General features: G+C 44.1%; 1 protein-coding gene across 1 annotated transcript in view; it reads right to left on the minus strand.

The window, feature by feature from the left end:
• The window catches only part of LOC124233071 (thrombospondin type-1 domain-containing protein 4), a 548,658-nt gene that overhangs the window by 507,497 nt on the left and 15,114 nt on the right, over positions 1 to 26,047 (minus strand). Inside the window, exons 2-4 of the mRNA XM_046650144.1 lie at positions 15,699 to 15,828; positions 14,177 to 14,287; positions 2,458 to 2,527 (exon numbers count right to left, since the gene is read on the minus strand). Coding sequence (XP_046506100.1) covers positions 2,458 to 2,527; positions 14,177 to 14,208 — 102 coding nt within the window. The 5' untranslated portion in view covers positions 14,209 to 14,287; positions 15,699 to 15,828. The remainder of the gene's footprint in view (positions 1 to 2,457; positions 2,528 to 14,176; positions 14,288 to 15,698; positions 15,829 to 26,047) is intronic.

Here is a 26,047-nt window from a genome sequence, read left to right on the forward strand (position 1 = left end):
TGCAGAGAGTGGAGACCACCAAGTGAGGTGACACCAGAGGTGAGCCAAGGTCAGAAGGCACCAGCAGCCCCTCCTCTGCATCCTTCCATCGTCTTGGACAATAGCTCCCAGCTTCTGTCAAGATGGCTGACTAATCTCCTTATCAAATGGTCTCTCAGCCACACCCTTAATGTTCTTCCCAGAACAAGATTTCTCCATCTTTTCAATGTGGATACACTGAGAATTTTCCAAACCTTTAAGTCATTTCTCTCTTCCCACATTTTACTACAAGCATCAAGAGAAACAAGGCCACTCCTTCAACACTTTGGTTAGAAATTGCTTCAGCTAAATATCTAATTTCATTGGTTGCAAGTTCTACCTTCCAGAAAACACTAGAACACGAACACAATTCAGCCAAGTTCTTTGGCACTTTACAACAGGCACGGCCATTCCTCCAGTTTCCAGTAACATATTCCTCATTTCCATCTGAGACCACCTCAGAATGGCCTTTAACATCCATATTTCTACCAACTTTCTGTTCTCTAAGTACACAGGCTCTCTCTACAGCTTCTCCTCTTTTCTTTCTGAGCCCTCACCAGAATTGCCTTTAAAGTCCATTCACGGCAATGTATGCTTTTTCAAGTATGCATCTAAAAACTCTTCCAGCCTCTACCCTTTACCCAGTTCTGAAGCCACTTCTACATTTTTAGGTATTTGTTCCAGCAGCAATCCCACTTCTCAGTGCCAATTTTTGTCTTAGTAAGTTTGGGCTGCTAAAACAAAGTACCACAGACTGAGTGGCTTGTAAACAACAGAAATTTATTTCTCACAGTTCTGGACACTGGAAGTCCGAGACCAGGATGCCGTATAGTGCCGTCTTCTGGGTTGCAGACTTCTGGTAAGCTCACATGGCAGAGCAGCAAGCTCTCTCACGACTCTGTTGAGAGCACTAATCCCATTCATGAGGGCTCCACTCCCACGACCTAATCACCCCCCAAAGATCCCACCTCCAAAAACCATCACATAGGGGATTAGGTTTCAACCTATGAATTTGGGGGGACACAGACACTCAATGTACAGTAGTTGTCCTCTGATTCTCAAAATTAGGAATAGGGATGATGCAGTGGAGTGAAGGGGTGTACATTTCCAAGTGACTCCAACAAAATGATGCTTAGACCTTGGCCAGGTTTTCCATTCATTCAGTTAGTCATTCAACAAGTAGTTTATTGAGCACCTACAACATGCAGGCTGTATTCCAGGAGCTGGGAACATGGCAGTGAACAAGACAGGTAAGATTCTACTTTCATGGAGCTGACGTCAGAGTAGGGAATACAATACAATATAGGTTTATATCTGGCCCAGAAAAACAAAGCCAGAACATAATCCACAGACCTAAAAGAAATTAGACTAATCAGACAAGATCATCAAGAGCTGCTCCCAAGAAGGTCTTATCTAGCCAAAACTGTGCACATACTCTCTTTCCTCTGCTTCTTTCTCTCCTGGACATCCCCTATAAAAACCTTCTCTCAGCAAAGGTTCCAACCAACTCAGTCACACTCAGACACAAACGGCTGACCTAGTATTCCTCTCAGAAGTGTGTGCATTTCATTACAAGTAGACAAGAGGAGCTCCCAGAGGGCAGAAAGGGATTTCAGGGACCTTCTCAGAGTCACATTATGCATCTGTTCCTAAGGAAACATTTATCACACACCTGCTCTGTGGCAGGACAGTAGCTGGCTTCTTTAGGCAACAGCAGATAGTTCATCTACTATGAAACACACAAAGCCTAAAGGGAAGCATGCTTGATACTGTCCATTTGTCCCTCCAGATGCTCTGACCACCCTTTTCCACCCAGCCCTGTTGCCCAGGAGGCTGGCCTTTGAGGACTGCATCAAGGGCTTTTCATTTTCTGTCTTGGGTTGGCTTCAGCTAAAGGAGTCAGCAGCAGGAGATGGCGGGGAGGAGCAAAGACAGGGCCAGGTCCTTATTTCCCTGCTCCCTCCCTGCCTGGGTGCTGGTCGGCAGTGGCTGTGTCCTTCTAACAAAGATCCTGGCTCCCTATAAGGGCATCCTCTTGTGTAGCTACAGCCACAGCTTTAGCTATCGCTCTCTCTGACATCTGTACCTGTTTCCCCTGAAGGTGCCCCTAGAGGGGCTAAAAGCTCCATGCTGGTGCTCCCCCATTCTGAGGTGGGTAGAGTCTTCTCACTGACCTCTCCATAACCGCCCCTTTATAACGGACACCAGTTGCAAAGCCAGCACTGCTCTCAGGTCAGAGACTGACTCTGGGTACCAGCTTCATGTTTAAGCTCCAAGGACTTAGGAGGGATAGAAGGACTAAAGAACATTCTATAAATGATGTTTCCTCTCAGAATAAGCAGTGACTCACCTCCAAATAGAACAAAACTCAGGGCTGTGACTGGAGTGACCTCAGCCCCTTGTTCAGAGAAGGAAAGCCTCTGAACGGCCATGGCTTACCTTTCTGTGTTCAGTGGAGGGCTGTGGGCAGACGAGCTGGAATCCAAGCAGCAGGAGGGAACCCAGGACACTGAGAAGGAAACATAGCAACAGGCAGGCTGTGAGTTTGTTCCAGGCAGCAGCATCCAGCGGAAGGCAGCATCTCCGTCTCATCATTGGAAGGGCGAGAACAGTCCAACCCTGGCCCTGGGATGTGACCCAGTGAAGATGCAAAGGGCTGGCCCCCGGGAGGGGAGGCAGCCCAGGGCTGTGGGCTGGCCACGGCATGGGGCAGATCTGGGATCAAACCCAGCTTTACTGCTTGCCAGCAGGGTTTCTAGATCAGAACATTCAACCTCTGTGAGCCTCAGACTCCTGCCTTGTAAGATGGGGATCACAGAAGCTGGCTCAGAGGTTTGGCGAGGACTGAATTAGATAAGACACCGTGCCTGTCACAGAGTAAGTGCCAGTGCATGCGTGCTTCTTGGGGAGCTGGTAAGTCAGGCTAAAAGTGGGGCTTCTGAGCCTGGCCAGGGAAGGCCCTCTCCTACACCCCAGGCTTTCCTCAGAACCTTTCCTCTGCCTGTCCGTGGCCCTTCAGTGTCACATATGTTCTCCATGGGTGGGATTAGCTGTGTTAAGCCCCACTGTCACCAGCCCTGATTAGGGCTTGTCATCAAATAAAAGGAAGGTGTGGAAATAGGAGCCAGCTGGCCCCGAGACAGCAGGGTGTGCTGGGAGAGTGTGAAGTTTTGGATTCAAACACATCTAGGCTAGAATCCCAACTCCCCCATTCCCATCTGGGTGATCCTGGGTAAGCCAAGGTCTCTGAGTCTCAGTGTTCTCATCTGTAAGGATCATGGATGATGACAGAGGGGAAAACCCCCAGCAGGTTAGTCAGTCAGAGAGGCAAGTATTGTCAATTAATCAAAATGCCTAAAGTCCCTTGATTTCAAATCATCAACAGCGTTGTCTTAAGCATCCCTGCAAAAGGGCCACTGCTTCTGCTTAGTTATCTTTTTAATCCTTTTGGGGGTCTAACCCTGAGGGCAGTTTAACTCAGTGATTCTCAACCTTTTTGAAGCCTCCAACATAATTGCGAGATATGAAACACGGCCCCTGTCCAAGAAAAACTCATCATGTGGAGCTGGAGATGAGGAAAACCTGTCTGAATCTGGCATTAGGGCTTGTGGAGTTAGAAAAGGCTCTCGCCGTCTCTGAGTGTCCCAAATTCTACCCTAACCCTCATTTTGTATGCAAATGAGCCCAGCCCTAGCAGACTGCACAGAATGGATGTGGACAGACTGGTGGAGACTGTGTGATGGGACAAGAAGCAGGACAAAAGGATATGTAAGGAGGTGTTAAATACATCCTTTTTGTTGTCTTAGAGTTGCAGCTGAGGCCCCAAAGCTGAGGACCAAGGGTATTACATATGCACACATTCCAAAGAGAAGGGCTGCACTGTCTATTTAGGACCTGAAAAGGAGGTGTCCCCGACTGCCCTCACCTGCGTCCTGAGCCGTAGGCCTTCACCCGCCTCCAGCCTGTACAAGCAGTGGGGAGTGGGATGGAGAATGGGAGAAGTTTGCTAGGTGTGGATTTCTTTGAAGAAGGATGCAGGAGTGCTGAGCACAGTGCCTCCAGTCCCCTATGGGGAGGAAAATCAGAGCTCCCTCCCCCACCAAGCAAGGAGAGCAACCATTCAGAGAGCTTGATCTGGAGGCCCAGTGTTTGGGGTATAAGGACTGGTGCCTGATTCTCCCCTGAAAAGTATCTAAAGGCCAAAACTTGGCTGGAGGGTCTGGGAGGGCAGAGTGGAGACAGCAGGCTGGAGTGGGAGTAGCCTGTGTTTCTAGGGCTTGCAGGGGCAGGAGGTGCTGGGTTTTTCCCATGAGCTACGTGGGTACCATGGAAAGCTGGACTTAGGTTGTCTAGCAAGGACCTCATCAAAGAAGATTGCTCACCAGGGTTAGGTGACCCCAAAAGACAGGTGATGTGTGGTGTGTACCTGTGGCGTACAGGAGGTGGGGGGAGGGTCATAAGGTGATGTGCAGAGGAGACCCCCAGTGAGGCAGAGGTTCTCCAAAGGACCAACCAAAGTGCCCTGAGAGAGGAGAATCCAGAACTCAGACATCTGCCAACGAGGACAGCACCACCAGATTACAAAGAGCACCAATCCTATCGAGATCCTCTTTGCCCAGTGACCTCTCCTCTGCTCCATCCTGGAGGAATTAACAAGGCAGGGTGGGCAGGGAGGGGAACTAAGAGAGTGAAGGAGCCAGCCAAGCCCTCTCGTCCCCACTACAGGCCCAGCCCAGGGGAGGAAAGAAGCTTTAAGTTGGATGAGAGACTGAAATGTTTACATCTGACTAGACTTTCTTTTAATGTACCATATCTATACACAAAATCCTTTCAAGGAAAATAGATAATATGAAATTAGTGGTGAAAAGAATCAAAGAGTTGGTTTATAACTTGAAGAGGATCTAGGCCAGTGCTGTCCAATAGAAGTTTCTCTGATGATGAAAATGTTCTATTTCCGTACCGTTCCATGCAGAGACACAGATCTGTGCTAAGCACACAAGGCGCTAAGGGTGCAGGTCTAGATGGTGACGTTACTGATGTCTGAGGTTAATACTAAAAGGACAGGCATTCAATCAACAAAGCTATCCCCTCCCACGGACACCTTTTTTGGACTTTTTGATACTTGAAAACAAGACTGCTCATTAAACTTACAATAGACCAGAAAACTGCCCAAGAGTCTTGCAGGGATGGGGCAGGGCATCCAAAGAAGTGGGTTGAACACAGTGGTGGGAAAAGAATAGTTATTTTCTAGTTATATCCTTACTGAATCCAATTTGTCCTCTAAACCAAGTAACATGCGCATCACAACCTAGGAGTCTACGCTCCTTGGTTACATGTCCTTTGGCAAATCACCTTGTGCCTCAGTTTCCTCATCTGTAAAATGAGAATAATATAACCTTGCCTGTCTACCTCAAATGACTTAATATGCAAGAAAGCACATTATGAACCTGTGCCTGAAAACCTGGATCATTTGTAACACATTTTGGCACTGTTTACTCATTTAAAAAGAACACCAGGTTGGTATGGTTTTGTTAAGAAAACAAACAGCAGCTCCATAATTGTGTTACACCCCAGCTCCTCAAAGTTGCTGGCACACGCCTCAGCCACATACTTGTAATGCAATCAGGAACAGTTTTGCAGAACCACTCATCCCAGGTTGCACTTCCATAACACGCAGGGGAACTTGGGGAGGGAGGGGGAGCGGAAGATCGGAGGGGGGAAGATTCTGAGTTTTCCTCTGTCTGAGAGGAACCGCATTCCAGGATGCTTGGTCAACTCTACTCCCAGGAATGTCTACGCCTCGTTCCCTCTCTCCTTCAGGTGTCTGCCCAAAGCTGTCTCTTCACCTAAGGCTTCCCTGACGCTATATAAACCAGGCTCCCTCTCCCAGCCCAGCCTATTTCTTTTTCTCCACAGCATCACCATCACACATACCGCGTCCTTATTCATTTAAATTTCTCCCTCTGTCCACTAGGATACGAGCTCCATGAGATCATGTTTTGTCACTACTTTATCCCCAAGCCCTAGCAGAGTATCTGCTTTATAGTCCGAACCTAATTCACTGAATTAATGAATGATGCTTCATCATCTTATGACCCATGTAATTTCAAGATAAGTGGAAATATTGTGAATTAGCACATTAAAAAATGTCCAAAGTCACTTTCGGAGCGATTTATGAGTGATTTATAAAAATGAGTTATGCTTTTATGAGTGATTTATAAAAATCAGTTGTGCTTTTGAGTTTCTATGTGACTCCCCCAAAATTTGTTTTCACAGGATTTATACAAGGTCTGGCAGCAAAATGTTTGTTGGTGCCTCTTGTTGCAAAAATGCAACACAAGTTATATTTACATGTTCAAAAGATTCTTTTCTTCACTGAGTTGGGCCCTAGCGAAGTTAAAATGCACAGGGGTACCTAATAAAATTCATTGTGGAATAAAATCTTAGTTATTAAACGGGCTCTGCTCTGAACGGAATAGAATAAATTCCCCCAGAGGGGAAATCATTCTTTGGGCTGCAATAACAGCAGCCAGAGCAATATATAACCCCAGGGGCCAGATGAAACTCTGCCAAGGGCTGAAAGTTTGCCACCCCTGCTCAGTAGACTCTGTTTTAGGATACCCCACCCTGCTCACACATACCTATCTGATTGGTAGTCTGTAGCCGTGCCCACACCTCTTCAAAACACTGACAATCTAGCCCAAATCCTTGTTCCTCCTGACCCAATTCAAAATTAATGTTTGGGGAATAGGAGAGCATATGTGTGTCTGTGTGTGTGCGACTCGTGTGTTATTTCACTTTGATAGTTTGCTTTGGCAAACTGCTCCCAGCTTGCAACGTTTTGACAGATTGAAGGCTACCAGGGCTTTTGGCAAACAAATCATACACTCCCCTCCAGGCAGTGGGGAAGCCACATTCCTACCAAGACTTTCCGAATCACCTTGCAGTAGAAACAACCCAACATCTCACACCAGTCAGGAAAAAAAAAAGTTATGCCATTTACCAAGCACTGTTCTAGATTTTAAACACTCCATCATTTCATTTCCTCATGTAGAAAACAATGCTCGTTGAAATTCAGTACAAGATTTACATCATGGAACTGGGCTCTGGGCTTCTCTATTTGCCTTAGCCAAGCCCTCCCCACTCCCACCCCCACCCTTCCTCAACTGCAGTGAGGGTGGATCGTGTCACAGCCGCTGGGTACCTTGGATCAGCTCAGCAAACTCAACAACACTGGAGCATATCAAGTAACAAAACAAGGAAAACAGCAAAAAAAAAAACTTTACTACTTTTCTTCTTCAGTTAATACAATCCAAGAGATATTTTGGGAGCAGCCTGATCACTAGTAAAATTATACCAACCTTAGCAAAAGAGAGGCAAAATCTTAGCATTGAAGCGAAATCTCAACCTACAGCGCTCTGGAGATCAAAAATTTTTGCTAAGCATGCATTTTACCCTGTTCAGCTCAACCCTCTGCCTTCCTCTGACAGCAGTTAAGAGAAAAGGCAGCAAGAGAGGGAGATGGGTTACAAATGACATTAGCCAATGAAGACTTGATGGTTACCACTGATCTCAACGCTTACAAGTACTAATTCATTTAATCTCCACAACCATCCTATCAGATACTTTTATTATACCCATTTTGCAGGTGAGGACATTGAGGCACAGAGAGGCTTTTATGGAAGGGCACGCATACCTACTAAGTGGCAAAGCCTGATTTCAATGCCAGCAGTCAGACTCTTGGCCTGGACCCTTGACCACTGTGCTCCAGGGCCTCATTAGGACACAACACACCTTTAAACCAAGCATTTGCCATTTCATCACATGAGTTTTCTTCCCTAGTCTGTATGAGGCTGTGGCTTCACACATCCATTTTACTTTCTGTCATTGCTTGCAAAAATAATCAGAAAATAAGTGGGATACTTCATTTACCCAGCCTCACTCTAAAAACATTCTAAATTTTAAAATAATTGAAGCTAACCATTTAAATCCCAAACTTTAAAAAAATGCATTCTGTCTATTTCCCCTGCTTTCTTATGCAGAGTATGCTGAGCTTAAGTAACCTTTGTTAGATGGCTCAGAGTCACCAGTGTGAATGGCAATCAATTTGTGCAGCCCTAGAGCAGAGCAGGTGGAGAGCCCAGAAGCTTGGGGCTTTCTGAATCCAGCTGGCCTTTTGCTGTCTCTTCCCTGCTGTCAGGCATCACTGACTATACTATGGATGAGCCTGCATCCTCTTAACTCAGCTCCCTTCAGATCAGCCTTGCCCTCGTAAACCTTTAGACCACCAAGCTGCAGCCAAACCAAGACCAAAGAGGCTCTGGGAAAAGAAGTGCCTGGCTTTCGTGGAGTAAATGTTTCCTTTTTATTGCATGGACTTAAGGATACCTAGTCTCATTGCACACAGGTTTTTATCGCTTATTTCCAGGTTCTTGACTCTTGCAGCCATTTGTATTTTCTGGACCAGGACTTCTGGAAAAGTGAGGTGTGCTGTCATGGCACAGCTTTTTAAAACACAAAACCCTTTGCTAAATTCCCCTACTGAATGGTAGTTCCTCGAGAAAAGGGTTTCTGATACATGTTTGCAGCTAGTAGAACAATCATCACAGTCTTGGTCCAAACTCAGGGCTGATAAACAGCAAATGAGTATAAGAATGGAAGGAAAGAATGAAGTGTGGGGAGAAAGAAGATTGGGAAGGAAGGAGGAAATATCAGTCACTAAAGAAATGCAAAATGCTGCTGTGACCAACACTGTTCATTAATAAAGTGCTTTCTAAATACATCCCAGAATTCTCTGCTGGAAAAATAGAAGAACTGGAAAACGGAAGATAATCCTAAAAGGTGGATTTCTACAAGTTGGAGTTATTGGTTCTGATCCCTGGGGGGTCAATGTTAACCTGAGGCATATAAATCCACTGGGGTACATAAGCAAGGGGTAGTTGGCAGCCCAATGATCGCACCTTGACTCTATTGTACGCTTTTTGGTACAGAATGCTCTAGCAAATCCCACAGTCAAGTACTGAGTGATGAGGACATGGTCCAGATGCAGGACTGTGCCAGGCATTAAGAAAAATCAATGCTGTCTGAATGCCTGCCATCATTTTATAGGTAGGGGTTTGCCAGGGCAGTCCTCCAAAAAACTATTTTATTTCCTCCTAGCCTCCTGCCTACCATTCAGAGGGTCCTACTGGGCTTCCCAGAAAAGATTCCAGCAGGTTCTTCCCTGGCACACTTGTATTCTTCTGCTCCCACCAGATGAGTCGTGTTCATATAGATTCAACCATGTTCCCAAACCTGTTTATATCAATTGCTTTGTAATCACATAAAATATTCAAATAGTACACAAACCCATGAAATAGAGCACAAAAAGAGTTGTTAGCTGATTCTACAAAAATGAAGCTGAATGCTTTGGAAAGACTCAATAAAGGCAAGTAGCCAAGAAAAAAACTTCTGGCAAATTAGGTGTGGATGAGACAACTGTAAATGATTAAGGACAAAAATAACAAAAATCTAGAATCATTCTGCACTCTGATTGCTTTGCAAATGTCTTTAAATTCTCACTCCACTTTAAAGAAACCCAAATGGAAATCTTAGATAATGCTTATAGGTGTGGTCTTCACAAGGAAGACAATCAGGGGTTCATGCTCAAAGAAAAGTCGTTGGCCCCACGTCAAAAAATTGGTGAGTGAATGTACATGTGTTTTAAGTTAAAAATAAACTGTTAAAGGTGTGTGTGTATTATTTCTGCTTTAACCTACTTTTGCAATTAATGATCCTGATCAAGAAACAACAATTTTCTACTTTATTTCTTTTAACAAAAGATAATTATTAATTTATTCATTCAATATTCAACAAATATTCATTCAGCATCAGCTGGGTAGTGATTTAGATGTGGGTTACACAAACTCTGTCCTGTCTTATCAACACCATGAAGTTTAATACTTATGATCCAAGCCTGGCCTCTTCTCCTCTTCCTTCTCCTCCTGTCCCTCTGCCCTCCTCCCCCTCTTTCTTATCTTCTTCTTCCTTCCCCTCTTTCTCCTCCTCCTCCACCCCATTTCTTGGTCACGGACATAGGGACACTGATTGACCCCATGACCCTTCCCAATTAACACATATTTCCCTACCCCTGAGGGAAGTCTCAGTTTTCACTGATCAATCATCACTCAAATATCACTATTTGGGACATTCTCTTTCTCACACTTACAAACATACCTTCTCAACCCATTTCTTTCTTTCTTTCTATATTCAGGATCTTTTTCAGTTGCCCCAAAACAGCCACCTTTCTCTTTCTTACCTCAATCCCTTCTGGTTGTATTTCTAAGCAAACTAGCTGACAGGCATTACAGCAATACACTTTTACTGAAGCGTATATCGAGGAAAAGAAAAGCCTTACGTTTCCGAAGACTAAAACCAAACACTTGACCTAGGGGCATCAACCTGTAACACCCTGAAAATGATCAAGAACTGCCCTTCATCAGATCTATAAAAATCACCATCTAACTCTGTAATCTTTCTAATTACATCTGCATTTCTTCAAAAACTATTCAAAATAAGAATCACTAAATCAATTTTATTTCCTGCCAATTCAACCACTTATTTGGCTTTTTTCAATAGTTTTGTTTTCATCTATGTTTTCATTTCAAACACAAAATATGTCAACAATACTAAAACACTCCTCGAGGTCAAGGAAGAGCCCTGACCAAGCCAACTGGCTCTAGAGACTTCGCTGGCTGGCCATGGTAGGTAGCTATCATCACCTGTTTATATGACTTCTAGGGAGAAAATTGTGTCTCCTTCCCTAATGTGAACACACACATAAAGATGTAACTGTGCATACAACAAAAGGTGTGCAATTTGGAGCAAGATTTTAAGAAATATAAACACTTCTATATCGTTTAGTGCTGTTTCCTCTCTAATTTGTAACAGGTGACAAACATTCCTTACTCTAGACTTGACCCATACTTGGGTCCAAAAGGATTTTACTTGCCCTGCATTTTGCATGGCATCCAGAGCTTGCCCAAGGTTCAATGACAGCTCGCTAACCAACTCCATTAAGTATTCAAATCTTATGTCTCTTCTGCTGCTGGCTTAACTGTGATTCTCTTTATTACTACAGACTCTGAGCAGGGCCGAGACACTCTTGCTACGTTAACAATCAGGGCTTCTCCATCTCTTTAATAAGGAGAAAGCTGGCCTTCTGTTTCTCTGTGGGGATTTTTAAACTAAATCTCTCCATATCAGAATTGTGAATCCCCTTAAAAGTTTTTTCCTCTCAGGGATTATCTTAGCAGCTAACTTCTAATCTTGCCCTGTTTTCTGTACAGGTAGAGAAATCCTCCAACTTTTCCAACTGATCTTTATGCATTTGGTTGCCTTGATAAATATTTAAAAGCCCTTAATTTGTGTGTGTGTGTGTGTGTATGTGTTTCTCATCTACCAATTTTACCAAAGACCTCTCACTCATAAGGTAACCATAGCCCTTTCCCCAGAACATTTTGAAAAGCATTCAAACAAAAGACACTCTAGTTTTGGGGGTTTTTTCAGGTTAAAATATATTTGCATGGCCCTAGAAGCAGAATGTAGAATGGTTTACGAGTGCCTGGCTTATGAAGAAGGAGACTTGATGGAAATCTCCCGCTGAGCGCTCCCAAAGAATCACCTCTACTCAGAACTCATATTTTCCTTCCCAGTCCTTACAGCAGGACTCAGAGAAATGTCCTGCTGAGCAGCCCTGTTCAAACAACCCCTTCAGCAGGACGCTGATCCTGCAGGCCTGTCACGATTTCCTGAGTTCAGCCCAGAGGGCAGCAAGACCACATCTAGCTTTCCACTACTCCCGTCCTGCTAATTTCTAATCTGTGGGCAATTTCTCCAAAATAATGCACAGCGTGGAGGTAAGCCCACCAGGCCTTCCTTGAAAGGAGATGGCCTCCATACCACAGATCATTACCGGAGGTTAACTGTCTGCAGGAGCATCAATTAAAATTCCAAGACATCAAAAAAAAAACTTCGCAAAAGGGACTTCTCCAAATGAACGCCCTTCCTTTGCAGTCTGGGTGCACACATTTTTGAGGGTCTTCAGTACTTGTAGGAGCCTTTCTGATGGCAGCCACACTTATACTTGCTTACCACGTGGTGAACCCACGTTTGGTCATCCACTGCTCTTTTCAATCAAGTTCAATATCTGACTGTGACCGCCACTTCTCTGTGCCCCATTGGGTCCTAGTGTTCAAATAAGCTGTGGTCCTGAAGTGACCCAGTGGTACAGCTGCATTTCTCACTCCCCTGCGGTTTTACAGCAGTATGTCAGAGCTCCCACACATAGGATGCATATTTCATGTCTTGAACTATCTTTCAAATTATTTTCTAAACTATGGTTAAAAAAATGCACACATGCTACTTTAGATTAGATACCACATATTAGCCCTAAAGAGTCTTGGGCTGCCCTGTTAACAGCTGGATTTTGCAGAGGCCTCAGAATGCAGCTTTTCCTGCCTTCTCTGATGCTTGTGAATGCCATTGATGAAGAAGGTTGAAGCTCTGCGTGGGTGTTTGGACTTCAGGCCTGCACATGTCCATTCATGTAAAATTATACAAGCAACCACAGACTAAAGCTCACATACTCTCAATTAAATGCCAGGCATAGGCCCAAGAGCATCTGCCTGGCAAATGCTCTAGCCTTGATCAGGCAATCACATGTGGCACCATCCTAATAACACATTATATAGACCATTTTACTATTTATTGTAAGTCCTGGGCATTTGGGGCTAGTTGTATAGCTATGAAAAAAAAAAAAAAACTACAAGATATCCTTAGTGATCCAAGTTTGAAACAAAAAGCTCTTCCTTTCCCTCTTTTTCGATTCTGAATCAACTTATTTAAAGAGGATCCTGAGATTGCAAGATGAGCTCCACCAAAGAACTGTTACCAATTGAATTACTTACCTGTGTGGATCAAGATTTTCTTAACACTGTGCAGCTAAAACAGGTCACAGAATAAACGAGATTCTGAGGCCAATGTATAAGCTCTCATCCATAAATCCTGATTTCCAATGTTGGAGTTTAACATAACAGACTCATTTATCTCATAAGGTTTAAATATTACAAATTTGAACTTATAAAATAAATTTATCTTAATAGAATACTGCCATTGGCTATTTTATATAATGAGATTTTTACATAGGATTTTGATTAAAGAATTTTTAAAAGGGTCTATTAGTTTAAAGAAAAGTTGGAAAACAGCCTCAGCGACGTGGACTACGGTTCCCGAGAACAGAGCCCCTCTCCTGACTCTGCCCTAGAGGAAAGTGGCCCCCAGGAGTTACGCTCTCTGAGCAACAGTTTTCTTTGTGTGCGTGTGTGAGGAAGACTGGCGCTGAGCTAACATCCGTTGCCAATCTTCCTCTTTTTGCTTGAGGAAGATTGTCGCTGAGCTAATATCTGTGCCAATCTTTCTCTATTTTTTTGTATGTGAGATGCTGCCACAGCACGGCTTGATGAGCAGTGTGTAGGTCCATGCCTGGGATCTGAACCCGCAAACCCCTGGCTGCCAAAGTGGACAGTGCAAACTTAATGACTTGGCCACAGGTCCAGCCCCTGAGCAACGATTTTCTGATCTACAAAACAGAGGTAATACTATTTCTTCTATGGACTGCCCATGGTTGATATTAGGATCAAATGAAATATGCAGATGAAAGATATAGATGTTTTCAGCAGAAGGGAGCACAGAGGTCACCTTTTAAGTATAGCAGATCAATTAAGTCAAAATCTGTGGGGATGCAGCCAGAGAACAAAACTTTTTCAAGTTCTTCAGATAATTCCATTGTGCAACTATGATAAATATCCACTGATCCAGTAACACCTTTATTAAAAAAAAAAAAATCTGAGGCCTACAGGACTCCTAGCAAATAGCAGGGCACAGCCTAGAAACCAAGCCACTTGGATCTCAGTCAAAGCACCTCCTTGCACAGGACACAGATCCCCAGGCCTCGGTGGCCTTTGTGAATAGCAAACTTATTCACATATGTACATAGTCTATCAAACATGTCAGTGAGAGGCAGACCCTCAAGGCTGGTTACTAAAAGAAACTATATAGTAAAACTCAAATATCAAATTTCTTATTCTCCTATTTTCTTTTTAAAAGGTTTTCTACTGACCTGAAAGACTCCATGAAACGGGGAACAACCATGATGCTGGGGGTCCCAGGAAAAGCAAGGGCTCCTCGGAGATGTTGCCAATTTTCTGCAGATGAGAGTGGTGTTCAAATCCTACAGAAGGAAAAACAATGCTATTTTTAGCATCATTTTCTTAGAAAGATTCTAGAGCTTAAGTCAGCCAATGAAACCAGAAGTGAGCAAATGGAAGACACTGAAACAAAAATGCCACTACCCATTTATGGTAACCAGATTTTCAAACTGAAATCTGATTATGTATGAATATGAGGTAGCAAATTTACTGGACACTCAGTACAGTGACTGTTCCACAGAAGATGTTCAATAAATTACTATTAGTATAATGACCTCAGACTCCAAGCTAATAGCAGAATTGGCATTAGGCAAACCTGCACTGGAAATCTAGCTCCATCTGTTAAAGGCTACTAGACCACAGGAAACTCATTTCACCCTTGTGTGTCTTGGTTTCCCCAGCTGTACAGTAGGGGTAAAAATACTGCTTAACAATAAAAATAGACAGCATACTGATATACGCTACAACATGGATGAACTCTGAAAACATCATCCTACATAAAAGAAGCCAGACACAAAAGGCCACATATATTGTACGATCCCATTCATAGGAAATGTCCAGAAAAAGCAAATCTATAGAGACAGAAAGTATATTAGTGGTTGCCAGGGTCAGGGGGTGGAGAGGGGTCATGGGGAGGGTAAAATGTTTCCTCCTGGGGTGACAAAAATGTTCTAAAGTTAGATTGTGGTGATGGTTGCACAACCCTGTGAGTATCCTAAAAGCCATTGACTTGTATGCTCTAAATTGGTGAAGTGAATGGTACATGAATTACATCTCAACTGTTTAAAAATTGTTTAAACTGTTTAAAAAATACTGCCTACAGGGGCTGGCCTGGTGGCACAGCAGTTAAGTTTGCACATTCTGCTTCAGCGGCCCAGGGCTCGCCGGTTCCGATCCCGGGTGTGGACATGGCACCACGTGGCAAGCCATGCTGTGGTAGGCGTCCCACATATAAAGTAGAGGAAGATGGATATGGATGTTAGCTCAGGGCCAGTCTTCCTCAGCAAAAAGAGGAGGATTGGAAGCAGATGTTAGCTCAGGGCTAATCTTCCTCAAAAATAAAAATAATACTGCCTCCAGAACTGCTGCAGGTCGTGAAGATTAAATAAATGGACACATGTATATGCTTAGTCCAGCACTAGAGTAGAGTGACCCGCAATAACAAGTAGCTCTGATGATACTGATGAAAGAAGAGGTGAAGCAACACTTAAAATGTGTTATCATAGTAAAAACAGGAAGGTAAAACCCCTTGCCAACAAACCCTGCCTTATTCAGAGGCCCTCACTAAACAGAATTTCTAAACATTGTCAAGTGAGCCAGCAGTTTCAAAAGTCAATTATAAATAGCATCAAAAATCGGGGGATGGGAGAGTTGGTTGGAACATAATGTAACTTGAGAAGAAAAACCATGGGCCAGCCTCCCCTCCTCTCGCACCTCCTTTCAGGGAAAGACAAACAAACGAAGCAAGTTTTCAAGGTGTGCCCAGGGGTCCTCTCTAATAAAGCCAGAGTCTTCCACAAGCATTGATTTCCGAAGTCTTCCCAGGACTTCAGATTTCCTCTCCCTAGAAATGGGGGATGGAGAGACAAATTGTAACCATTTAAGAAAAGACAATCATGAGAATCAGAAAATTCCATTTGCAGGGGAGAATAATCAAGATTTCAAAAGTTACCACAAGTCCTTGCTAGGGGTTATTAAGAAAGTAAAGCCTCTTAATTGTAATCACCCCTAATTAGCCATCAGCAACTCATGAAATTACTCATGGTATTGAAGACCCTTAGAGTCTTGGGTCTCAGCCAGAAGTTACACTGAGATACACCAGGAAGAAAGCCAACAAGTGCAAATTGGAACAGTCAATACTCCTCTGAATCCGAGGTGCGGGCTTCCTGCTCTTGGCTGGGGAGCAGGTATGCACAAAGACGGGATTTAAGTCGGGAGTCACGGGAAATCTCTGCCAAGCTCCTGATAACGATCAACTAATCAGTAACTATTTGTTCAATACATGGTGCGCTCAGGTCCTCTCCAAGGTGCTATGCGATTCAAGAGAAGGATGAGTCCAGACAGGGTCTCACTTTACGATCTAGCTTTGGTGGATAAAGATGTAGGGACGTGTTGTTGTCTGGGAAAAGGATGGTGTTATCCGGAACAACACAGGGTAGATGGTGTTTCATAGAGACCCTAAGTACAAATCGAGCTAGTTCAAGAGAAGGAGAGTCCTTCTGGGCGGGCATCAGCAAGGAAGATGGGACTTACAACCAGCCCTTAGCCTACACAGGCTACAGATGAACAAGCAAGAGGAGTTGGTAAGAGTACACACTGTAATCCAAAAGACCTGGTCTGAGACCAACATCCCCATTTATTAACCAGATGACCCTTGGCAATTAACCCTTTTATCTTCCAATTTCCTCACCTGTAAAGTGAGGATGATGTTTGGGGCCAGCCTGGTGGGGTAATGGTTAAGTTCTCACACTCTGCTTCAGCGGCCCAGGGTTCACAGGCCCAGATCCTGGGTGTGGACCTAGCACCACTAGTCAAACTATGCTGTGGCGGCATCCCACATAAAACAGAGGAAGATTGGCCCAGATGTTAGCTCAGGGCCAATCTTCTTCCCCTCCAAAACACACACACACACACACACACACAAATGGGGACACTGTTTGTAATCACCTCATAGGGTTGTTGGGACTATTAAATATTTATTGAGATTGCATGACCTGGGTGCTAGACACACACCACAGCAGGCCTCTGCTGTGTGGTCCCTGCCCTCAAGGAAATTACAGCCTAGATGCTAGAGGGCTATACACTTTAAACAAACTGAAACATATACAGGTATAAAAATAAAACTGTGATAAAAGTCATTAAAGAAAGTCCAAGGTGCCTCAAAAAGCATCCTAGGCAGGGGCCAGCCCAGTGGCATAGCGGTTTAGTTCGCAGCTCCACTTCGGCAGCCCGGGGTTCACCGGTTTGCATCCCAAGTCCGGACCTATGCACCACTTGTCAAGCCATGCTGTGGCAGGCATCCCAGATATAATGTAGAGGAAGATGGGCACAGATGTTAGCTCAGGGCCAGTCTTCCTCAGCAAAAAGAGGAGGATTGGCGGCGGATGTTAGCTCAGAGCTAATCTTCCTGAAAAAAAAATAAATATCCTAGGCAGTGGTCAGAGAAGGTCCCTCTGAGAAGTGACTTTCATTCTGGGGCTTGAGAGGGGAGCTGGAGGCAGCCAGGGGAGGAGGGCAGGGGGCATCCCAGGGAAAGGGAATCACAAGTGTAAAGGTGTGCGAGGAACTGGGAGGAAGGAGGAGGCAGTGTGGCGGGAAGACAGCGAAGGAAGGAGGACATGGGGAGAGGTTACCCTCCACTGAGAGGTAAAACTCCCAGAGTATGGTAAAGGAATGGCTGAGGAGGACAAGGGAAAGCGAGGTGCCAGATGCCTCCCTACAGATTTCCAGTGGATGGAGGTGGCAAAGGAGGGGCTAGCGGAGCTTTTCTGGTTTTGCCAGAAAGGAAGGGCAATGTTGAGGGAGGTATTTGTGACGGAAAGCAGCGGTTTCCAAATCTGACAAGAAGTCACCCAGAAAAGCATCTTAAATTATCAAAACATTTTGAAAATAGATTTACAGCTGCTGCAGATAACCATGAGCCTCGTCCTCTGTGAGTATTTTGCCTTCGGATATTTGCTGATAATAGAATGAAGCCATCATGATTAGTACGTCATTTTAAAATATGGCTTCTTTCATCTTTATCTCATCCTTTTAAATTTATATTTCAAATATATGTTTTATGTGGTCACATCATAAACTGATAGGTTAAAAAAATAACCAAACATAGATTGGAGTAATACACTCAAACAGTTTTTACTGATGGAGTGTGCAATCCAAAAAAAAATTTTGGAGGCCACTAATCTAGAATGTTTTTTGACCAACTTCTTGTCAGCTTCAATGAGTCACTCTTTTCTCAGGATGTGGGTGACGAGCCTGTCCCAGCTCTGCCATTTCCTCAGTGCTCGCTTGTGCTTCCATGATCAGGACTGTGGTAAATCGGCTCTGCTTTTCAAACTGTGGGTCATGACCCATGAGTCTGTCATCAAATCAATTTCACGGGTCATGACCTACACTTTTTTTAATGAAATAGAAAAGAATGAGAGAAGAGAAAATTCTAGTGTTACTATGCACAGTAAGGCTAAGTACTTCTTACTGTGGCTCACAGTCAGAAAGTTTAAAATCGGGAAGACCAGATTCTAACTGTGATGGGAGGAATACAACCGTGAAGACGACGCAAGGCCATGTTATCCAAGCCCTTGAAAAACAGCGCCAGGAGGATTTTGAGGAGATGGGCAAGAAAGAGCCATTTAGGTTCTGGAGTAGGGAGGGGCCTAATGAAAGTGAGGTTTCCGGAAAATGCGTTTGGCAACAGAGCACCAGGCAAGCTGGCTGAGTAAACAGGCTATCTGTGGAGCCGTGTCCGCCTTTTGAGGTTTGCTGCTGTTGATTTATAACCTTTCTTGACAGTGAACAAAAAAAATCGAACAATCTAGTTTCTGTTAGAACATACACTCCCTGGGGGAATGGAGGCCCCACCTCTCCTTTCCACAAAGATCCTACAGGAAGGCTGATTCGGTTCAGGCCAAAGTCGCAGTCCCCACATACCAGGAGGAAGTGGCAGGGGGCTCCAAGGCTCAGGACAGCAGGGACACAAAGAAGGACTGGGATGAATCTAACCCAGGCCAGAAGATGGCTCCCCTCACCCCAGAAGATGCCACTGTGCGCTGGACAACCACGCTATTCCGCTACCCCTTACCCATAGGTCCAACTCTGAGTATCTTTCCCGCCCCTTCTCCTCACGGCCTGACAGAGCTTCTGGAAGACCCTGCCTGATTTCAGCCTACATCCTAGACGAGAAGGATCTGCTCAGCCTCTCATGTCTGGGTTCAGGAATGGCCCACTTTGAGGCCACATCCCAACTACAGGCGCCGGTTCCACCTCCCTCTCTCCCACACACAGGCTTCTCCCTCTGGAACTCCCACAATGTACAGTAACCACCCAGACAAACAAAAGCCCGAGTCCCTGACGGAGAGGAAGTGACTCACCAGCACAAGAATGAGGACCAGGGATTTCAGAGGGAGGCAGTTCCAGACCCCAAATCAGGCCCAGTAACACATGGTGAGCGCGAGTCTCAGAACCTGCCCACTCCTCTAAGAAAGCCGCTCTCTGAGGGCCCTGACAGAATAGAAGCCTCTGCACTGGGCCTACAGCCTGCCCAATCCTGTCTCCATCAGCATCACCAACACGTTCTCCTGCCCTGCCACCATTTATGCAAACTTCTGGCAGAACCCTGGCCCGCTGTTCGCACTGCCCCCTTCCTGACATTCCAGTTGTCTGAGGACAAAAGTACCAGGATGTGGGCTCTCCATATCAGTGTGTCCAACCCTCCTCTGTCTTCCATTATCAAGAAAGTGGAAGAGGAGTCAGAAATCAACTTTTACTACGCACCTGATAGGGGACATGAGTCATGTTATTTAATCCTCACAGCAAAACTGAGGCCACCTAGAGTGTCGAGGGTAGGGCTGGGACTTGAATACTGACCACTGACAGCTGAGCTGCTCCTCTTTTCGCTCTATTAGACTCACTGTCTCCCACCTAGGAAAGAATCACGCATAGCCAGACACTCAACAAATGAATGAAAGGATAAATGAATCAGTGAATGGATGCCATCCCAAGGGACTCTGTGTACCTCACAGATTTGCTGGGGGATAAAACATTTCAGGGCATAACGGTTTATTGTGCCATGATCATCACCTAGAGCAAAGTGAGCCACGATGAACAACTTAATAATCTATTATGTCAGATAACAATAATAATGTGGCTGAGGATCAAACAGTTACCATGAGTGGTTATCATGGGTTAGGTGGTATTCTAAGCACCTCACATGTATTAACTCATTTTATCCTCACAAGAACCCTTTGAAGAAGGTACCACTGGGGAATGGAGGTACAGAGAAGTTTAGTAACTTTTCCAAAGTCACCCAGCTAGTTGGTGGGAGAGTCAGGATTCAAACCCAGGCAGCCTGAGCCCAAAGTTTATGTACTTAACCATCATTCAACACTGCCTTCTACCTGCATACAGAAAGGATTGGCTTAAATCATCAAAACAGAGGCTGACTATGTCTGTTGCTGGTTCAGGTCTTTTCCCAGGTGTCATCTCGAGTAAGAGTTTGGAGATAAAGGAACATTCTAGGCCTCAGTGGATAAGCTGCATAGACTCCTCAAATCACAACATAGCAGACTGGCCCCATGTCTCCTGCAGGGCTGGCAGCAGTCACCCTGAGGGCCTGGAGTATTCATATGTGGGGCAATCTAGTCACCAACTAAGGAGCATTCAGTGCCTATTGGGTTAAGCTTCATGCAAGATACTAAATATGACAGGGAGGGACCCCTGTCCTTAAGGAGTTTACACTCTTACTGACGCAAATCAATAAATAAGTAAGTACATAAATGAATATTTCCTTAACAATGATAAATTACATGAGAATGAGTGCTCCATGGCTGGCACAGGCAAAAAGGAACCCCAGAATTCCAAGGAAGTAAATAGCACAGTAGACTTCTATGGTTAGCACTTACATTATTCTTGCTATATATGGTCACGCGCCCCATAACAACGTTTTGGTCAATGACAGATCGCACGTACAATGGTGGTTCCATAAGATTATACCATATAGCCTAGGTGTGTAGTAGGCTACAGCATCTTGGTTTGTATAAGTACACTCTATGATGTTCACAAAACGACAGAATCACATTTCTCAGAAGGTATCCCCGTCATTAAATGATGCATGACTGTACTAGGCACTGCACTAAGAACTTCATGTAATGGCTCATTTAATCTCCTAACAACTCTATGAAGTAGTTACTCGTACTGCCCCCAGGTTACAGAGGAGAAAACTGAGGCACAGAAAGGTTAGTGGATTTTCCCAAGACCCACAGCTACTAAGTGGCAGTGCATGTTTGAAACCCAGGCAGTCTGGCTCCAGAGTGCTCTGAACTCTACCTTGACTGCCTCCTGGGTGTTTGGGGATGCCTCCATGGACCAGGTGGGCTTTAAGGAATCAGAAGAACTAGAGCCAGCATCTCAAGCACAAGGAACTAATAGCTGGATGAGGGACGAGGTCTGGGGAAAGATGAAAGCTTCTGGCGCCTTCAAAAAAAAAAAAAAAGGGACTCGTGTGTTTTGGGAATGAACAAACTCGCTACTGGAGAGAGAGCATAGAGTGAATGAATGACACAGGGCAGAGGACCAAGGATCCAACCGGTGCCCAGCAGACCAAAAGAGGAGGCAAAGAAGGAGCCAGCACAGGAGTGGAAATCAAGGAGGAGGCTGTCCTACACTGTCCCAAGGTGGTGGTCAGGCCAAATAAGGATGTGCAGGGTGTCCCCCACACCCTTTACCTGAGAAGACACAATGGATTTTGGAGAAAGAGCTTTGGCTGGAGAAGCAAGAAGCTGCCAAGAAGAGCAGCCAGAAAACAAGAGGCAGATAAAGGGGAGTTCTTATTTCTTCAAGATATGTCCCACTTAATATGAAAAGATTATTCAGAGCAAGCGAGAAGAATAAAGGGAGGGATATCCTTTGAATAGACATCATTAACAATATGGTGGGCAAATCAGCCAGCCAACAGTGAGAGGTACAGGACAGGGTCTAGAAGCTTAAAAGAGAAGGGGTTCTCTCCTCTTCTAACAAACACCAGACACGCTCTGTTTCTGCTTGGCCCTTATGGATGGGGAGCTCCTGAAGGCAAGGGATATGTTTTACTCATCTTTACATCTTTACTCATCTTTGCCTGGTACAGGTAGCCATGCAACAAGAGTTTGATGAATTAACAGATGAACGAACGAATGGATGAATGAATGAAGGATGAACAGCATGTGTCTCTAACAGACTTTCACTGCTTTGAAAGCAGGGACCATGTCTGATTTCTCTCTGTCTGCTATTGCTGATGCTCAGCAAACATCTACAGACTGCCCTAGGAACAGAATGGAGGCGCTAACCCACCATGGATGTGTGCTGCCTCCACGGAGAGTGCAACCCTCCCAAGCCCTCTGGTGGCCGTCATCACTCGCCACAGCCCTTTCAGGAAATCCTGCCCCAGGCAGCAGGGGATTCAGGGAAGCTGACCTTGGAGCCCCCGCCCAGTCACATTTCCAGCCTCTTCCTACTGGGCTGAGCCCAGCCAGAGGAATGCTCCCCTAAACCCCCTCTGCTCTCCGTCTTTGTTCCTACCCCCTTGCAGAGACCATCCTTTTTTCTCTGTCATTTTCAAACTCAGCCACAGAACTCATTTCTTCCCATCAAACCTCCATACTGCAAACTGGCTGGCTGGCCCACAGCAATGTGAAAACCCATAGAATTTGAATTAAGAAAAAATGTTGAGAAGCTCTATTAAAACTCCCTGGATACTTTCAAGCTAACACATTACAGTGGGTTTTGTTACTCATTAAAGAAAACACCTTACTTCTCCTTTCTTACCTGGAGGAATTAGGTAGTCAGCACAGATTAGTTAAGGATTTCAACACAAACTGCATCATTTTCATGGTCATTAACACTGATGTGGTTTATATTTGTTTCCAGTCCTAAAAAGTGTTTCCCAGGTAACTAAGGAAAACGTTCAAGGGCAGAAATATCAGGCAGGCAAGATATTTAAAATTAGTGAGCCATTTGTTCCTGCTTCTGCACAAAGTTGCTTTTTCAATTTCCGATGACACGATACTGCAGATCTAAGGGGAGACATGCATTTGGAGTAAAAGCACTTTCTCTTCCCCAAATATTACACAGTCATTTGATTTACAGCACTTGATAAACCTGGTTAAATTTCTTTACTGCTGTATAAATCCCATATGCAGAACTCCAACCTAGCAGCCGTCACAGTGTGTCCCTACGCTTCGTGCTTGTCTTTCCTCTCCATAACACGGGACTACGGAAGAGTAAAGATTTTTCCCAAGACTTATTTTTTATATTCCCGGTGCCTAGAACAGGGCCTTGGGCACAGCAGGTGTTCTGTTGATGACAGAAAGAATTTACATTCGGTCTCACTGGGACGGCCTTCACTTCAAGCATGAGCACGCTGCGTTTCCAAGACACTTGCTCAGCCCAGGATCTGAATAGACACTTCACTCTTCTGTAGTAACTGCTAATCGTTTGTGAAATTAACACCATCGATGACATTCTCTGCCCTACTCCTGGAGCCTCCGACACACAAATAAACAGCTGTAATGGGATGCAGGCCACCCTACCTAGGACTCAAAGACACCTAGAGACAGGCTCCAGCCTTCCTCCCCACTCAGACTCAACCTTTCTCCAGCATCCTCTGCCAAGAGCAGTCTGTAATCCCTGGGTTGTAGTTATCAAAGGAAACAAGATCAGACTACCACAAGCTGAGCTCTGAATGGGAGCTGAAGATTTTCAAACGAACTACCCAGGCCTTCTCCAAGATGATGATCCATCTCATCCCCCAAACCAATATATTCTCCAGTTGCCCTGGTCAAAGGCAGGTGGCCATGGGACTAACGGCAGCTTTGGCTCAGGCTGAGCCACCCTCCTAGTCCACCTTCCCTTCCTTCTCTTCCTTCTGATACAAGGCTCAGGTCCTGCCATCTACAAATGGCCTCTTGCCACTCTGGCAAGCACCTGTGTACATCTGCATGTGTCTATGCACACATGCACACACACATCAGAGAAGGAGGGTGGGCCAAGTGCACTAACACTAAAGTAACAAGCTCATAGAGAGCAGTATCACATTCATTCACAAAATAGGTCTAGGTGAGACTTCAGGGCTGGGTAGAACATAGCAAATGGGATATTCTTTTGGAAAAAAAAAATCTGTCTATAAAATTATACCTGTTTATTGAGGAAAAACTGAAAACTACAGAAAAACATAAAGAGGAAAGTTATAATTACTCATAATCCAGGTTAACCACATGAAACTCTTTAGCGTTCTTCCTTCTGGTCTTTTTTTCTATGCTTAATGCTTATACATATTATCTTCATATTTTACATATGCAAAATCACACATACAGCTTTACATTCTACATTTCACTTTAAATCATAAGCATCTCATTAGTAATATGCAGAAACATTTCTATGGAAGCCAGATAATATATCTAATAGGTTCCTTATTATTGGAATCTGTGATGAACATCTTGGTATAAAATTCTTTATCTGCTTCTCTGCTTAGTTCCTAAAAACAGAATCACTAAGCCAAAAGGTATGACTATTTAAGGTCCTTCATAGCTGTGGGTTATTTTCAAAAACAGTGTATCCACCTGAAATCCCACACGCAGTGGATGACACATTTGCTAATAATGTTAGCATTATAATCTTGCCTAATTTGATACATAATCAGTTACAGTAGGTTAACTGCAGCAACAAACCATCTCAGAATTTCAACGGCTTAGCACTACAAAAACTTTTTGGCTCAGTTCACTGTCTAATGTGGGTTGGCAGGGGCATTCTGCTCCACATAGGCACGCAGGCATCCAGGGACCAAGTCTCTTTCCATCTAGTGGCTCCGCCGTTGTCTAGGGCCTCAGAATCCTCAGCTGGTTTTTTCCATCCAGTGAGCAAACAAGGGAAAAGAGAAAGCATGGAGGACGGAACTAGTGGCTTCACAAAGGTAGCTTAAATCACGGCCACTCACAACCCATTACCCAGCTTAGTCAGATAGCCACACCTAACTGCAAGAAAGTGTGGAAAACGTGGTCTGCTTATATTCCCAGGAGGAAACCTTTTGGTGAACAACTTTGCCTGGATAAAGTGGGCATTCAGTGTGTGTGTCACAATCGGCAAAAATCCCCAAGTAAATCACTTTAATATGTATTCCTCACATTACTAGTAAAGTTGAAACAGATTTTTTTAATTAAGATTATGATAGTTAACAACCTTGTGAAATTACAGTTGTACATTATTGTTAGTCATGTTGTAGGTCCACCACTTCACCCCTTGTGCCCTCTCCCCACCCCCCAGATTTCTTTTTTTATTAGCCATGTGTACTATCTCTTCTGTGAAGTTTTTACCTCTTTTTCCAGTTTTTTTGTAGAGCTCACAGTGTTTTGAATTGATCTTTAAGAAGCTCTTTCTATATTAAGGATGTTAACTCTTTTTGTCAAGTTTTTTCAGTTTGATTTTTTTCTTTTAACTTTCTTGATAATTTTTATGTAAATAAGTTTTTATTTTATGTCTTTAAATCTATCAATTATTTCCTTTGTGACTTTTCAGGTTGACATCACAAAATCACAAAGCACAAAAAAACTAGGAGATTCTAACCCAACTCCCCAATTTCAGTATTTTGTAATCATGATTCACAGACAAATAAACTGATACTCAATGAAATAAGACGACTGATAGAAGACATTGCAGCTAATTAGAGGCAAATCCAGGACTAGGGATTTGAAATTTTTTTAAGTGTATAATACAGGACAGGCTGTGCTAAACACTTTACAAACATTATTTTATTTTATTTTATTATTATTTTTTAAATTAAATTTTTTAAATTTACTTTTAATTGGAGTAACATTGGATTATAACATTATATAGCTTTCAGATGTACATCGTAATATATTTCAAATTCTGTGTAGATTACACCATGTTCACCACCCAAACACTAATTATAGCTCATCCCCTCACATGTGAGCCTAATCACCCCTTTTGCCCTCCCCACCCTTCCCCTGTGGTAACCACCAATCCAATCTCCATTGCTATGTGTCAAAAGTTATTTTAATTGATTTTTCAAGACAACC

The sequence above is a fragment of the Equus quagga genome, unplaced genomic scaffold, assembly GCF_021613505.1.
Source record: "Equus quagga isolate Etosha38 unplaced genomic scaffold, UCLA_HA_Equagga_1.0 153_RagTag, whole genome shotgun sequence".
In the NCBI taxonomy this organism is placed as follows: Eukaryota; Metazoa; Chordata; class Mammalia; order Perissodactyla; family Equidae; genus Equus; species Equus quagga.